The sequence below is a fragment of the Perissodus microlepis genome, chromosome 18, assembly GCF_051167445.1.
Source record: "Perissodus microlepis isolate ML-2025 ecotype Zambia chromosome 18, ASM5116744v1, whole genome shotgun sequence".
Lineage (NCBI taxonomy): Eukaryota > Metazoa > Chordata > Actinopteri > Cichliformes > Cichlidae > Perissodus > Perissodus microlepis.
The window spans coordinates 5,078,826-5,095,540 of NC_140478.1; the positions used below are offsets into that span (position 1 = coordinate 5,078,826).

Consider the following 16,715-nt stretch of genomic DNA (forward strand, 5'->3'; position numbering starts at 1 on the left):
TCAGCATTTACCTAACGAACCTACTTCTTTGAGATTTTGATTCCCAGCTTTGGATGTCTTTTGCCTTTGTCGACTACTGAAGATTTAAAGAATGTCTAAGACAAGGGGCAAACAAGACCGAGAAACCTCGACACTTGCGGCGCCTGTAACTGCAGCCGAGATTAGCTTAATGCTCGAGGAGCATAGAGCTGCATTGCTAGCGGACTTCAAGTTATCCTTTCAGGACTTGTCCTCTAAGTTAGACACTGTGCAGTCTGCAGTGCAGGACCACGGTCAACGCATTGATTCTCTGGAATCGACATACACTGAATTTGACCAACGTCTGGACCAATTAGAGTCCGAATGCTCTACGCTTCGCAAAGACAACAACTGGCTAAAATCCAAGGTGGCAGACTTGGAAGGTCGCAGCAGGAGGCAGAATATACGACTTGTAGGACTACCTGAGGACATTGAAGGCCCACGCCCGACAGCTTTCTTTTCTCAGCTCCTCGTCGATGTTTTCGGAGCGCAGATGCTTCCCTCACCGCCCGAGCTGGACAGGGCGCACCGGAGTCCAGTTCCGAAATCGACGAAACCACGGCCGGTTATTCTGCGATTTCACCGGTACCAAATAAAAGACCTTATAATCCGTGAAGCTCGTAAGAAAGGCGAGCTCAACTACAACGGCCATAGGATCCGGCTATATGAAGATTACAGCCCAGAGGTGGTGAAGAACCGAGCTGAGTATAAAGACGCGATGTCTGAACTTTATAAGCGGGGATTTAAACCTGCGCTCCTCTTCCCGGCTAAACTGCGCATCGTTCTGCCCGCAGGGGAGAAAAAGTGGTTTACGTCTGCTTCAGAAGCCGATAAGTTTGTGCAGGGCCTGAGGAACGAGGCTGAAGCTCAAAGGCCACAGTGACTGACAGCTGCGAGTAAAGTGGCTTGAATCCTTGTTGACTTACAGGCAATCGGACGATTGCAGAGAAGGCAGGCAAGCACTGTATGTTTCTGTTACTTTATGGTATACTAGTTGTCACCGTTTTGACAATTGGTTCTTATGTTTCTTTTGTAATATTTTGAATTAATGTTCACTGATCCCTAGAAGGTTCGACTTATACTGGGATATACACTTAGTACTTCAAAGTTAAGGTTATATGGAGTTTCTATGTAGCAGGAGTTTGGGCTAGGAGGTTGAAGTTGTTGGGAATATACTGCGGTCACCTTAGTTCAGAAATGGGACCTAGTGGGTGGGGGTGGGGTGGGGTGGGGGGAACTATGGCCCCGAGTTATTGTTCCTGTGTTTGTTTGCTTTGGTTGTATGTGGGGTTTTTTTTTTGTTTTGTTTTGTTTGGTTTTGTTTTGTTTTCTCTTGTCCCCTCCCATGTACGGTCATCTTGTCATTGTCACCAGAGTTCAGTAAAACATATATATGGCTAGTTATAGCACTAACAATAGTACTATTAGATTCTTGTCTTGGAATGTGAAAGGCTTGAACGGTCCGGTAAAGAGATCCTGGGTTCTCAGCCACCTAAAACATCTCAGTGCAGATGTAGCTTTTCTCCAGGAGACTCATTTGCGAGTCAAAGATCATAAAAGACTTAAACCTCCATGGGTAGGTCATATGTTTCACTCAAACTTTGATATTCGAGCCAGAGGAGTGGCAATTTTAATTAGGAATAAAATACATTTTTCTCTCACTAAATTGATTGCTGACAAAAATGGGCGATATCTAATTGTTGTAGGGACCCTCATGAATAACCCAGTTGTTTTAGTGAACGTCTATGCCCCAAACTTTGACAACACTCTGTTTGCTAATAATCTTTTGAGGATGATTCCTGACTTAAATACACACCTCCTGATATTCGGAGGTGATTTAAACTGCGTTATTGACCCAGCTTTAGACAAATCCGCCACTGGCTCTAAAGCATCATCTGCTATGTCCAGAGCTTTCTCACACTTTATGACCCAAAATGGATACATTGATCCTTGGAGGTTTTTTAATCCCCAAGCCAGAGAATATTCCTTTTTTTCAAATGTTCATCACACATATTCTCGGATCGATTACTTTTTTATAAATGGCTCCATGGCTTCTAAAGTTTGCAACTCTGAATATCTTCCGATTGTTATATCTGATCATGCTCCATTAGTCCTGGATATGGCTTTGTCTCCTGGCTATAGACCTCAGCACCCATGGAGGTTGAACTCTCGTCTTTTGTCTGATTCAGCTTTCTGTGACTATATTTTATCTGCAATTGATAACTTCTTAACTACGAATGAGTCTGAGGACATCTCAAATTCTCTACTATGGGAAACTCTTAAAGCATACCTCAGGGGCCAAATAATTTCCTATTTATCTCACCTATCTAAATCAAAGAAAGCTAAGCAAAATGAACTTTCTGCCAAAATTCAAGCTCTAGACCGGCAACACGCTCAAACTCCCTCACCTGAAATATATAAGCAGCGTCTTAACTTGCAATCGGAGTTCAGTCTCCTGTCGACCCATGATGCAGAGCAATTGTTATTACGGTCCCGTGGCAACTATTATGAACATGGGGATAAAGCCTCTCGTCTGCTAGCCCACCAGCTACGTCGCCAATCGGCATCTTGCCAAATTTTGCAAATTAGAAATGAATCGGGAACTTTGACTTCTGATCCAACGGAAATCAACTCAATTTTTAAGTTATTTTATAGCTCTCTGTATACATCAGAGTTCCCCTCTAATTCTATAGATATGAACCAGTTTCTTAACAAATTGGATACCCCTATAATTACAACCTCAACAGCAGCAGAAATTGATGCACCGCTCACTTTGGATGAGGTTATATCATCAATCACATCCTTACAGTCTGGAAAGTCCCCTGGTCCCGATGGGTTCCCTGCCGAATTTTATAAAAAATTCCACTTAAAACTGGCCCCTTTGCTGCTGTCGGTTTTTGAGGAGTCACTGAAATGCGGCTCTCTCCCTCAGACACTAAGACAGGCTTATGTCTCATTACTGCATAAAGAAGGAAAGGATCCTACCTCTTGTGGCTCCTATCGACCAATAAGCCTTCTTAATGTAGACTTTAAAGTTTTATCCAAACTGCTAGCAACCCGTTTGGAAAGAGTTCTCCCTTCTATTATATCAGACGAACAGACAGGCTTTATTAAAGGAAGACATTCCTTTTTTAATATACGGTCCCTTCTTAATATAATATACTCCAAAAATCATAGCACCGTCCCTGAGGTGGTGATCTCATTGGATGCTGAAAAAGCATTTGATCGAGTGGAATGGGAGTATCTTTTTGCAGTCTTCAGGAAATTTGGTTTTGGTAACAGTTTTATATCTTGGATTCATCTTTTATATACTACGCCACTGGCCTCTGTTTGTACTAATAATGTGAATTCTGAGTATTTCACTCTATCACGTGGTACACGTCAAGGTTGCCCACTCTCACCTTTACTTTTCACTTTAGCAATAGAGCCTCTTTCTGTGACTCTCAGAACCTCGCCTCTGTTTCAAGGGGTTATTCGTGGTGGTACGGAATATAGGGTTGCTCTGTATGCAGATGACTTATTACTATATGTTACAAATCCAACAATTCATTTATCCTCTATAATGGAAATACTTCTGAGTTTTGGCTCTTTCTCTGGGTACAAGATTAATATACAAAAAAGTGAATGTTTCCCTATAAACCCAGCTGCAAAAGAGCTTAGACAGACAGATTTTAATTTCCATTTAGCTTCTTCAGGTTTTAGATATCTAGGAGTGCATATTACCAGTTCATTTAAAGCTTTGCGAACAGCAAATCTTAACCCTTTGCTGACCTATGTAAGGTTGGCTTTTCAAAAGTGGGCAAATCTTCCTGTATCACTTCTTGGCAGGATTAATATTATAAAAATGAATATTCTACCTAAATTCCTATACCTTTTTCAGTGTATCCCATTGTTTCTACCTAAGTCCTTTTTCAAATCTGTGAATCGAATGATTTCATCATTTATATGGGCAAATAAGACCCCCAGGATTAGTATGACCTCACTACAACAGGGTAAGCTCAGTGGGGGTCTTGCTTTGCCCAACTTGATGTTTTATTATTGGGCAGCCAACATTCAGAAGTATACCTATTGGCTGACTGATCCACAGGCTTCTTGGTGTTGCCTTGAGGCTCAATCATGTTTCTCTTCCTCACTCCCAGCACTATTATTTTCATCCCTTCCTGTTTCCCTGTTACGATTCACAGACAACCCTGTTCTAATTGGCTCTCTAAAAATATGGTATCAATTCCGGCGTCACTTCAATTCTGTCTCTGCTTCTGCTCTGACCCCAATCTGCAACAACCACCTCTTCCCCCCATCCCTGGTGGACTCCTCTTTCAGTATATGGGCAAGAAAAGGTATCAAATGTTTTTATGACTTTTTCAAAGATAACATTTTTCTCAGCTTTAGTGAACTTTGTTCTTTGTATGATTTGCCCTCGTATCATTTGTTCCGCTACTTTCAAATAAGACACTGTGCATCTTCTATCTTGCCAGAGTTTCCAAGTCAGCCTCTCAAGCCTTGGTGGGAAGACTTATTCCAGTTGAAGCCTCACAGTAAGGCTCTAATATCACAAATCTATACTTTAATTATGGCATCGGGCAATTACTCAACCAAGAAAATTACCTCGAGTTGGGAACAGGAACTGGGTCTTCAGTTTGTTGAAGGTTACTGGGACAAAGTAATTGACAGAATTCATTCTTCAGCCTCATGCGCAAGACTCTCCCTTATTCAGTTTAAGACGGTATACAGATTACATTTCTCAACATCTAGATTATCTAAAATATACCCCAGCATTCCTGACCTGTGCAACAGATGCAACACCTCCCCCTGTGATTTAACTCATATGTTTTTTGCCTGCCCGTCACTTCAATTATACTGGACTTTTTACTCTGAAGTGCTCTCTCATGTTTTGAGCGTTACTCTCAAACCATGTCCACTGGTTGCCATTTTTGGTGTTTCTGAGGATGCCACCCTGAACCTTAGTCGTAAGCAACTGGATATTATCGCTTTCACATCACTGCTGGCACGGCGTCGAATCTTGCTGTCTTGGAAAGCTCCTCACCCTCCAGCCCGATCACGTTGGCTGGAAGATGTTATGTTCTATTTAAAAATGGAGAAAATAAAATTTAGACTCAGAGGAAATGTTAATAAGTTCTCACAGATGTGGCAGCCTTTTATCATTTACTTTAACTCATTGAAAACACTTACAATAGACTAAACTTTTGTACCACAGGGTTCCTTTTTGTTATGGTTTTGGGAGGGAGTTGATTTTTTTTTTTTTTTTTTTTTTTTTTTTTTTTTGTTTTCTGTGCGTGGGTTGTTGTTTTTGTTTTTGTTTTTGTTTTTTTTTCCTTTTTCTGTTTTATTGTTATCATCTGAATTTTAATGGCCTAATTTGTTTTGATATATGTCTTTATATCGGTTGGTACTTGTTGTATTGGGCCTGATATGTTAAATTACATGTGCAAAACTTTATAAATAAAGAGGGGAAAAAAAAAAAGGGAAAAAAAAGAAAGGCTCATTCTATTATTAATTGTTTGAACCATCCACTTCACAGTGAGTTTGAGTTGTTGCCTTCCGGCCGCCGTTTTAGAGTACCTCCGAGGAGGACTAAAAGACTCCAGGTCTCTTTTATCCCTACTGCGTCTTGTCTCCTTAATGGCAAATAATTGTCCTTGAACTTTCTATCATTATTATTGTTATTATTATTTTATTGTTCTGTTTATTTTTATCCTGCTGCTAAACTAATTTCCCCTTGTGGGACAATAAAGAAATTGAATTGAATTGAATTATACATGTTATATCAATAATGTTAAGGTCTGGTTTCAGGGGAGGTCAGTTCTTAACTGATGGTAATCAATCCAGGTACGCTTTTATTCCATTGGCTGTGTGTTTTTTCAGATCATTGTCCTGCTGAAAAATGAAGTTGTTGTCAATCAGACACTTTCCAGATTGTATTCCATGGTGCATCCAAATCTGATGGTACATGCAATCATTATTTCATCAATATTGACAAGATCTGCAAAAGCATTCGCTGGAATGAAGCCCCAAACCACAACTATGTTTTACAGACGACTGTAGACACTCAGTGTTGTCTCTGTCCTTTGATGATAGTTTGAACCAAAAGTTTTAAAACGGGATTTATCCTTCATAAGACCTGTTCTAGGACTGATGGATTATAGCAAAATAAAAATATAATCATGATTATTTTACTACAGTTATTCATTTACTTAACAATCATGCCGTTAATGAACTTTACAAAATGTGCCTTTTAACAGTTGATTGCCTTGAACTTTAAATGTAGCCTAATTAACATGAAAAACAAATAAATGGTAGAAATAGAAGGTGAAGGTGGTGGGGGCACAAGGTCATCTCATAAGAAGTCAGACTCCGATTAATGGATGTTTCACTGTAAAGCCAATTATGCAGCTGGAGCAGTTGCTTCCTGCAAGTCCTTGGTGGCCTACAGTCTCTAGAGTGGGGTGATTAGGGCCATGGTGGATTACCTGTTGCCCTTGCATACATGCACAGTAGTCACACAGATAGACGGTCAACAGCCAACCAACACCTCAGACACATACAGCCAAAACTGGACCGGACAAGACCCTTGATGATCCGGAGACAAACAGTGAGTGAATTTGGGCTTTTAGATAGAGGTGAAAGTGCACCAGGTTTAAAATGAAAATCTAATTTTATCCCTTATTCATTATCACTGAAGGCCAAAAATCATAGAATTAAAATTCTACTGACACATGGTGGGGTGGTAATTAGAGTTTTTTAATGTCCACTAGTGGCCAGCTGTTAGCTATACAGCAGTGTGTGATGCATAAAGCCCTGGTGCACGTGGGTGGGGATTTACAGAAAATGATTCCACTGTGCTGTGATTCTTTCCTGTGTCTTTATAAAAAAAAAAAATAGTGCTTGTAGAAAGATGATGTTTAAATTGATTGTGCAGAGTAAACTGAAGAGATACACATACACTGACTGTATCCTCTGAGAGCTGGATGTAAACACACTCACACACAAGCTACAGTATGGTTTTATGAATGCTGAATTTCTCAGTCAGTTGTCTTCCTGATAAAACGTGGGAGCTTGTTTAAGAGAAAGAGAAACAGACAAAGCAAAGAACATCGAAACAATAGTGTTTTTTAGATTTTGGAAGACTTGGTGCCCCGACATATCTTCCACTGACATATTAAATTTGTAATTCACTGATACATCATGATTTTCCACACTGCAAAACACAGACTGAAGAGAAATGTTGCATGAAGATATGTTGACGAGTTTTACTGGAAATAAACTGATATCTTAAAATAAAATGTAAAAAAATTAAAAAATAAATAAATAAATAAAACCATGAACTAACAAAGGTAAAAAAGGCAAGAAAACAAATCTGTCAGACTCTTTGATTATAGTGTTTGTTGTGTAAACTGAACAGACAAAACCTAAAGGTCAAGGTCAAAGCTATCTAATAATAAACATCAAACCTCTTTTGTATGATACACAGCTCAGATTTTCATGAAAGCACATGAAAGCTAAATTATACGAGATGTACAGAGACTGTTTTTGTTGTTTTTGTGTCAGATGCACTCACTAAACCATATCTTGCTGCATGCATATATTATGACTATATACCTCATATGACGAATAAAAGCTGATTTTTCCTTAGACCAGGTCAAAATACGCACAATACAACGTACAAAGTTCATGGTTTAACCACAATTAATGACCTTTGACTAATACTATGATTAGAGGCTGTTAAGTCATTCTAAACTGCACCACCTTCAGACATGGAAAATAAAAATAAGCAGCATCAATGTACAACTGTAGGTGCAAACATATTGATCCCAGAGATCAGGTGTGCATTAAGGTTTAAATGATCTGAATGACTTTTCCCACAAGGTTGGCTAGTGTAAGCCAAAGCGTCACAGTTTGGGAACTCACCAATTTCTGGTCTTGTCTGTTCGTTTAATAAAATAAATATCATGTACAAGTGAAGTCTAAAAATTCAAACTGACTTCAACCTGGGCGTGAGTTTACTAGAAATTGGGGCAAATGCCTTCCACCTAACTTAGTTGCTGTGCAACTCCAGTTGAATTCTGGGTATTGCAGGCTTTGACAAAGAGATGGTGCTGCAATGATACCAACACTTCAGCTGCATAAATTCTCATCTGATTTTGCGCAAGCGTTATAGATGTGAAATGCTAAATTCCAAATAATCTGCAGTCAATGCTTTTACTTGGTACAGTTTTCTGTGGACACCTGGAAGTGTTTGGTTTTGTGCATGTAGAGGTGTGTGTCTGTATGGACATTCACCCAGGGCAGGCGATGTGTTTCGGCCATGTGTGCGTCTCTCCTCCAGTGCTGTGAGGGTGGTGTCACCTTGCTGAGAGGGTGAGGGGGATGTGGCACACGAAACTGTGGGAAGAATCACAAAGACAAATACAAATTCAAATGGGCCCAGAGGTCAGAGGGAGGTCAGAGGTCAAATCAAAAGGTCATGAAAAGCAGCAAGGAGAAAGCAAGAGACACACACACAGAGAGAGAGAGAGAGATCAAGTTTTCACTCACATAAGTAAAGTTCTGTCTTTATAAATGGCTAATATTGCTTTGCTTTATGTGAAAGTTGGGCTGCAATGATACCGAGGTGATAGAAGGAGCAGAAAGAGAGAAAGAGAAGCTGTAAATAAATTGCTTGTTTGTTTCCTCCACAGCTAATCCCCGATAAGAAAAGGTCACCCGGTGCTGCACAGCTGCAATGAGACCGAGACAAACACATAAAAACATCATTGTGACACAGTGCTACAAACAGGCTAGTCACTTTGAGTAAATGTGGCGATCACCACGTTCTTTTTAACACCACTGTGCTGCTGTGATTCATTTCTATGCACTCACATTTCAAACTCTCCTGCTAACACAACAACCACCGACCAAAAACTATTTTGTTATTGGATATAAACATGTTCACATTATCACATACTGTAAAAAAAGTTATTTTCATGATATAAATCCATCTTTTCTCGAATACATCCTCCATATTCTTGGATTTGCAGGTCAGTTTTTCTATAAATTGTACTTCTTGTATCATACTGGTACATTTACTTCACTCAGCAGTTTAGTTTTTCCCACCCTTTTATTTGCCTCTGTGCTGTTATGCTTGATATTCTGTATCAGCCCACGAATCTTCATGACTTTGCTGATGCCCTGACTTTTCCTCTAGCACTACCATGAGGTTTAAAGTGAGTTTTCTTTTGTTTGTTTGCTTTTTTTGGGGGGGGGGGTTAACACCTAGCACCATTACCAGATGATATATATAATCATCTGTTCCATGATGTTGTAAACCAGCAACATGGAAAAGAGGGTCAGATGACTTCTCATAGAATTCTGCTGCACTGTGTGGAAGTATTTTAACCACTTGATTGGAACATCACATAACAGCATTCAATACAAGTATGTGAACTTTAGCCTGCATCAAAAGAAGACAATGTACATGTGAAAGGTCATAGAGAGCACAAAGTTCCACACATGTCAGAGGCATTTAAAATACCATTTGGTTACTGAGACAGCTTCAAATGGCTCGCAGATACATTAAGATAGAACAGATAATGTTTGACCAGTGCGTGTTTTCTGAGTGTTTTGTTACTGTTAGACTAACTACTGTAGGAATCAGAATGTAACTCTTAAATCAGTGCTGGGTGCATTTGTCTGTAAAGCAGTAATGTGAAGATTTCTAAATTCAGAAATCAAGTTGCAGTTACTAATCATTATACAGCTACTCTCTTACACAAAAACTTTTTGTATATGCATGAATGATGTACAAAAAAAATTCCCATGGGCATGAGATTCCAGACCAATTAATGTTTGAAGAGTGTCAATTTTCACATTATTTAAAGTTTTCTACAATAAATATAAGCATGTGATGGTAAACACCATCATCACTTTCCTCATCACTGCAGTGTCCATAATTAGATGGTATCACATTACAGTGATTTTGTAAAGCGGAACAGGAAGCCAACGCATTATATTTCTGCATCGATGTCTTGTCTTACCCATACTAGTTGATTAGTCTATGAATTTATTTCATAGGCTAATCAGTGAAATGAATTCAACAATTAGTCACCTTTACTTTTTTTTTACCATTACCAATTCTTTCATGTAGAATTTTCTGTAGAAAAAAAAAATCACAATACCTTTAGACTGCAAACCTACACGTATTATTGTTATGCCTTCCAAAGCACTGATTCACCTGTCTTTCTCCCTGTTTCTGCATTAATACACTAACATTACTGCCACTCCATTAACATTTCCAAAAATGACAAGGATGAGGGTCATACTTGACTGAAATTGGTTCCATTCATCACAACAACCTGCCTTTATAAAGGCAGTGGTGATTCAATAATAAAGCCATAAATTCTTATTCCACACACACAACTCCCCATCTTCTTATGGCAAAACACTATGAATAAAACATCAAATCATGTATTTCTTTACTGCACAATATTCTCTATATTGTACTCTATGAATAATGTATCTATAGTAGTGCATCTTATTAATATAAGCTTTGCTTGGTGGTGAGGTAATTCTGCACTAACAAACACACATCTTAGGCTTCCCTTAGGAGCTTGAAGTGTACTTTCAAAAGCAGCAACACCCGCTTGCTGTGTAGTCTGTGCAGTGTACTGTTCTAGGGCTGTTGCTAAGTTATCTTGTAACAGCTGATGTTTACTATGTTGGTCACTGCACCGAGATGACATAAGACGGCTGTACATATCCAGTCACCTACTGTTAAACCTAGATCTCACTTTATATAATGAACAATTGTTCTCTAGTGGAAATCTTCCCATTTTTCATGATCATATTTTCAGGTAAGTTGAAATTTAAATGAAAGCAGACCCTTCATAGTGCTTTCCCCCCCCCACAAATCTAAAACTCAAGGATTTGAAGTTTGTATCACAGAAGACAAAGAAAAACAATTATTCCCACATTTAGGATGACCAGCAAATACTTCTGATTGACAATGACAATTAGTTGATTAAAATAATTTTTCTATAGGGGTGCTGTGCCAGTGCAATTTGGGTTTTGGCGTAAAGAAACATACCGTTGGTATTTACAAAGAGAGCGTAGTGAGAAAACTGCATATGTATAGATATATATATATAGGAGGCCTTTTTCTCTTCTCCCGTGATGCCCTGCTGTGTAAAGTGCAGCTGTTTACAAAGTAGTCTGCATCACGAGTTCTCTTATAAAAACTTTGAATACAGGTGATACGACTTGCTTTGTCTCATTGGTTTTTCAAACTAATCCCTAAATCTCAACTTCCCCCTCTTGGTAAACTAATCTACCCAATTTATGTATATTCAAACAGTGACACACACACACGCACTCCTCCTATTAATGTCAGAAAACCTTCCAAGATCACATAGTAAAGCTACATTTCTGCATGCTGTAGTTTAGATTGCATTTATCTTATTTTATTTAAATTTGATCTTTTAATGTACTTGAGATTATTTACATATTTTTGAAGTAAAAAATGTATTTTGATACATTAATAAATGTAAAATGATTTATCATTTTACATTTATTAATGTATCAAAATACATTTTTACAATGAAATGAAAGTGAAATGAAAGTGTTGTTTTTTTTGTTTTGTTTTTTACACGTTGTATACAATTATAAAACACTGTAATCTCTAAAATGGAAACCAATGAGCAGTTCATTCTGAAACACCAGTGTTTCTTCTCTTTTGAATATTTATTATTGCTCATTAATAAGACAATTGATAGATTACTCGATTACTTAAATAATCGATAGCTGCAGCCCTGATTCACAATGCAGTATTATTGGGATTTTCAACATTTTGTGATATGGTAAGTATTGCAATAACATGTATTGCAATCTATCACCATTTTTCAACTGCAAATTATGTCCTGAAAGTTAAACTTTGACAAATCTGACTTATATAACAACATAAAGTTATCTCGCTTCATTTTTTTTTTAACTCCAAAATAGTATTCTCAGACACCGTCAATAAAATCTGCCATAAATGTCGTCATAAGACAGTTTGATGTCAGTGAGCAACTGAATGGGGTCAAGTTGGCAAGTACATGCAGTCCATTTCTGATAATACAGCAATTAACTGTGATAAACTGTCTAAAATCACATATATGAATTTGAGTTTTCAGTGGAGTCAAATTAATGTAAGTTTGCTTGTCTAACGTTATCTCAGGATTTTGGTATGTAAGTTTAGCGTATTTGTTATATTCATTTTTATTTACATTTTTATTTATTTAATAAAATATCAATATTTGATATCCCTGCATTGCTACATACATTGTAATACTATGCTGTATCGAACTCTCCCAATACACACACACACACACACACACACACACACACACGTGTGTGTAGTCATATCCTTGTGGGGACATCTCATTGACATAATGCTTTTCCTAGCCCCTTACCCTAACCATCAAAAATGAATGCCTAACCCTAACCCCTACCCTAAACTTATCCATAACCTTATGGTAACCCTGACACTAAAACCATATTTAGAGTCTCAAAAATGCCTTCCAACTTGTGGGTACCGGGATTTTGGTCTCCATAAGGGCTGTTGGTCCCCACAAGTATAGTAAACTTCCAATTTTTGATCCCCACAACGATGTCTAAACCGGTACACACACACCTGTTTCATATAGAGCAGCCTGCTGCCTTTGTTTACTCCAGATAAATGACAACCACACTGCATGATTTTAGAAAAAAGGGAACATTCATCCCATGAAGTCACCATGTTACACTGATCCATGGTGCAAGATATCCCCAAGATAATTTGGCTGCACGTCAGAGAAGCTGCAACTTTCTCAAATGCACTCTATGCGTTCTGATTACGGTTTCTCATTAGTAACCATATTCAATAAAATATGGAACATCCAACATTACTGCTGACATACTTTTAAAAGGAATTTAGAGAACAGCTCAGTGTGATTTGAAAGCAGAAAGTCAAACAAACAACTTCACTGGGCACACTCTGTCTCTACACACAAATGAACGCACACACACAGTCTCATAAACACACACCTGATTGGTTGAGGCGAAGTCAAGGCCTGGTTCTGGCATACCCAGGAACATGGTGTCCCCATCCAGCTGGAGAGAACAAAAAGCAAGAGCAACAATGTCAACAAACCATAATCAAACACAGCAAACACATAACAGAAAGCCGGCAAGGACACAATAAGTAAAGATGGAGGTAGCAGATTGCTGGCTGGCTGCCAGTCAACTATCTGTTTGCCATCTTCTTCAGACATTGAAAATCCTGCAAGCTGCCTGAGTAAGAGGGCCGTAAACACACTTCTGTTTTATTACTGTCCATGTCCATCATACACAAGCAAAGATGAGGTGATTTAACAGTGACTGTCTTTGCCAGTCACCATAAAACAACCCTATTATTTCAGAATTTGACATTGTCAGAATGACAGATATTAGTATTTGTTGTTTGCAAATTTGATATGCTGAATCTAGAATTTTGATCCTGCCATTTTAAGTCACTGTGTGACTGACATTTGTTTAAGCACGTTACATAACTTTCTGTTACACAACAGGAAATATTACTCTATATCAGGGCAACTCATATACTATGAGAATAAAACATTATATAGTCCACAGAGCATCCTATTTGTATGCAGGGCCTTTTACTTCCTTATTTCTCTCTCTTATCTGCACAACACTTCCTCCTGTGAAGCCCTTTCTTTCACAATAGCTTTTATTTGTCCTACATCACAGACAGCAGTAAAGAACAAAGGGTTTTAATGTCACTGCATGTCACAGGCAAGCCACTAGAAGAAAAACAGTCTACAAGATGGTTTTTACATTTCTGTATTCTATTTGTTTTTCATTTTAACTGCATTTAATGTTCAAAGAAATTCATAGTGAAGAAGATAATTATAATTGCTCATTAAATACATGTTTCTGGCAGTGTATTTATAGACTAGGTTGACTCCCCCAGCAGGTCTATTCATGTGATAAAAAACTAAATTCATTAACTGCTATGGTCTCTATTAGCCTACTGTTCCAGTTAACCTTTTTTATCAACATGCAAAATAATGATTATATGAAATTTTCGCTTGTATTTTGTTTATCTGCTACATCTGTTCATTTGATATCTAAACACTTAAGTCAGCAAGTTAACAGTCATTCACTGTTCCATGTAAATAAGGTTAAATATGATTTGTGTTCTCCTGCTGCTATATATACAGATTAGTTTGTCTTCATGTTGGAAGTGGGTAATAAACTCCATGGTGCCTCTCTCCTCCTGTGTGCAGAGCTACATACAAATAGCTCAGCTGCTCTAAATGTGCAACTACACTTAACAACTAGCATTATAGCACGTGGATGGTGCTACATTAATTGTGCCCCAAAATGTATTTTGTAACGTATTCCGTTACGTTACTCAATGAGAGTAACGTATTCTGAATACTTTGGATTACTTAATATATTGTCAAGCTTTTTACAACTACATGAATGTACTATTGCTGTGTGAATTATTACTATTACTGAAGGCTACTCGCCATACCAATACAAACTAGATTTTTAAATCTTAATATAAAATGAGTAACAGTAGGGTGGACGCTTTTTGCAGCGATCACTGAAAACTATTCCAGGCGTATATAAAACAGGTCCGCGGCTCCAAACTGTAGTAAAGGGACCTCTGGCTAATACGTCGGGTTCCGTGTCGGGCTCGTAGCCGAAAACTAGCTTTATTTTGTTGTCTGGGTCAACTTTGCTAGCACGAGACAGAGAGAGGCGTTGAAAGGCTGCTCCAACTGAGCTTATTGTTTCGGAGGAAAACACGAACACAGTGTACAGTCGAGTCTTAATAGCTTACTTACAACTGGGCTCGTCAGGCACTCTTTTTGGCTGCAGTGGTTATTATTATATTTACATGCTTCTACTTCCCGTTTCTGGTCGGTGACAATTCGTACTTTTCGACTCACCTTTTTCTCCCTACCTCGCTCACAGACGCATAACGGGTATGGCAGTGCATTCTCCCCGCAGCACAGACTACACTGCCCATGAAGCTACATTCTTTAGGGCTATGCCTGTAACACTCTGCCTATTGCCTTCATATTAAATAATTTTTTGAACAATAATTTTTTAAATATTTCATCACGTCATTATGCGGGCTGCAAGTAGGTGACATGGGCCGATACATGTATTCCGTTACTCCCCAACACTGCACATCATTTAAAATGTTCTAATTTTCAAAGACGGAAGCTGCAATTTGTTTGTATTACTTGATTTTTTTTTTTTTTTAAACTACAGTATATGGACAAAAGTACTGAGCCACCTACACATTAAGCCCACAGCAGCTGTTCGGTCCCAACGAAACCCATGCTATGAAGCTCCCGGTGCAATCTCTGTGCTGATGTTAATGTCAGAGAGGGTTTGGAATTTTTCCATTATTTATGTATTTATTTTTTAAATTCAATCCCATTTTATTTATAGAGCGCCAAATCACTACAACAGTTCCCTCAAGGCATTTTAGAATTCTCCAGAGTGTCTTTTTTGCACTATTCACTTCAATCTCTGAACCCACTATGTCACTACACATTCTGCACTTTCTGGCTGAGCTGTGGTTCGTAAACACTCCAACTTACAATAGTAGCACTTACAGTTGATTGTGGAATATCTAAGCGGTAGAGCAGGGCAATATGACCAAAAATATTTATCACGGTATACATTTGAAAATTTGCGATAACGATATAACTGACGATATAATTGACACTAGACAAAATACTTTACAACTCCACAACTTTATTAGTGCAAAAAACAAAAAAACAAACAAACATCAATGTATTTTCACTTAAACAAGCAGCTGTTTTTTATGTCTCCGCCATGCTTTTTCCACCATGTGCGTATGAAAACAAAGGCACTGCACATGCGCGTTTTACCCATATTCTATCGCGATATTTCATTTTTTTTATCATTGCCCAACATTATACTGGTATTACCGTGGACGGTATGATATGGCCCAGCCCTACTAAGAGGGAAGAAATTTCACAAACTGACAACAGTGGCCTCCTATTTACAATACTACACTTCAATTCTTTAAGCTCTTTAGAACGACACATTTGTTCACACATTTTTGTAAAGCCAGACTAGGCTAGGTGTGCTGTACTTTTATTATGGTATAAAGGTTCTGACTGCTACTGCTTTAGTGTAAAACAGCAGTGACTATTACTAATAAAAGCCTACACAACTCATGGGACTAAACAAAACAGTATTTGAATCCAGAAACCATATTCAAATCAATCATGGTATCCTTGGTAGATAATCATTGTCTTGGTTGACAAACACAAACAGAAGAACAACATTTGAACAGGTGGGTAAAAGCAAAGCACTGTTTCTTGTAGACTAACACACGCACACACATACACACACAGGTGACAGGTGGACAGACAGGTGTAGCTGCTCTATCCATTTGCCAGCTGTTGGGTATTATGCAAATGAGGTGTAGGTTTACAGAGTCAACAGAAAGTCAAAGAACAGTGTTGCTTGTTGCCTGGTAGAATTAACAGTTAATTTTTAATGCCTTACAAGGAACACGTCCTCAAAAAAACATAACAATTACAGGAAAGGTGAGATTTGCATCTCTCTCCTCGCCATTCTTTCTCTGTGTGGGTTTCCCAGAAAAATCAGAGGACAAAAAGAAACAAGCAGAC

At 38.3% G+C, this 16,715-nt stretch overlaps 1 protein-coding gene across 1 annotated transcript in view; it reads right to left on the reverse strand.

The window, feature by feature from the left end:
- Positions 1-16,715, reverse strand: part of tox (thymocyte selection-associated high mobility group box) — a 68,387-nt gene that overhangs the window by 27,018 nt on the left and 24,654 nt on the right. The window contains exons 2-3 of the mRNA XM_084911885.1: positions 13,075-13,140; positions 8,317-8,418 (exon numbers count right to left, since the gene is read on the reverse strand). Of these exons, the coding sequence (XP_084768011.1) occupies positions 8,317-8,418; positions 13,075-13,140 (168 nt within the window). The remainder of the gene's footprint in view (positions 1-8,316; positions 8,419-13,074; positions 13,141-16,715) is intronic.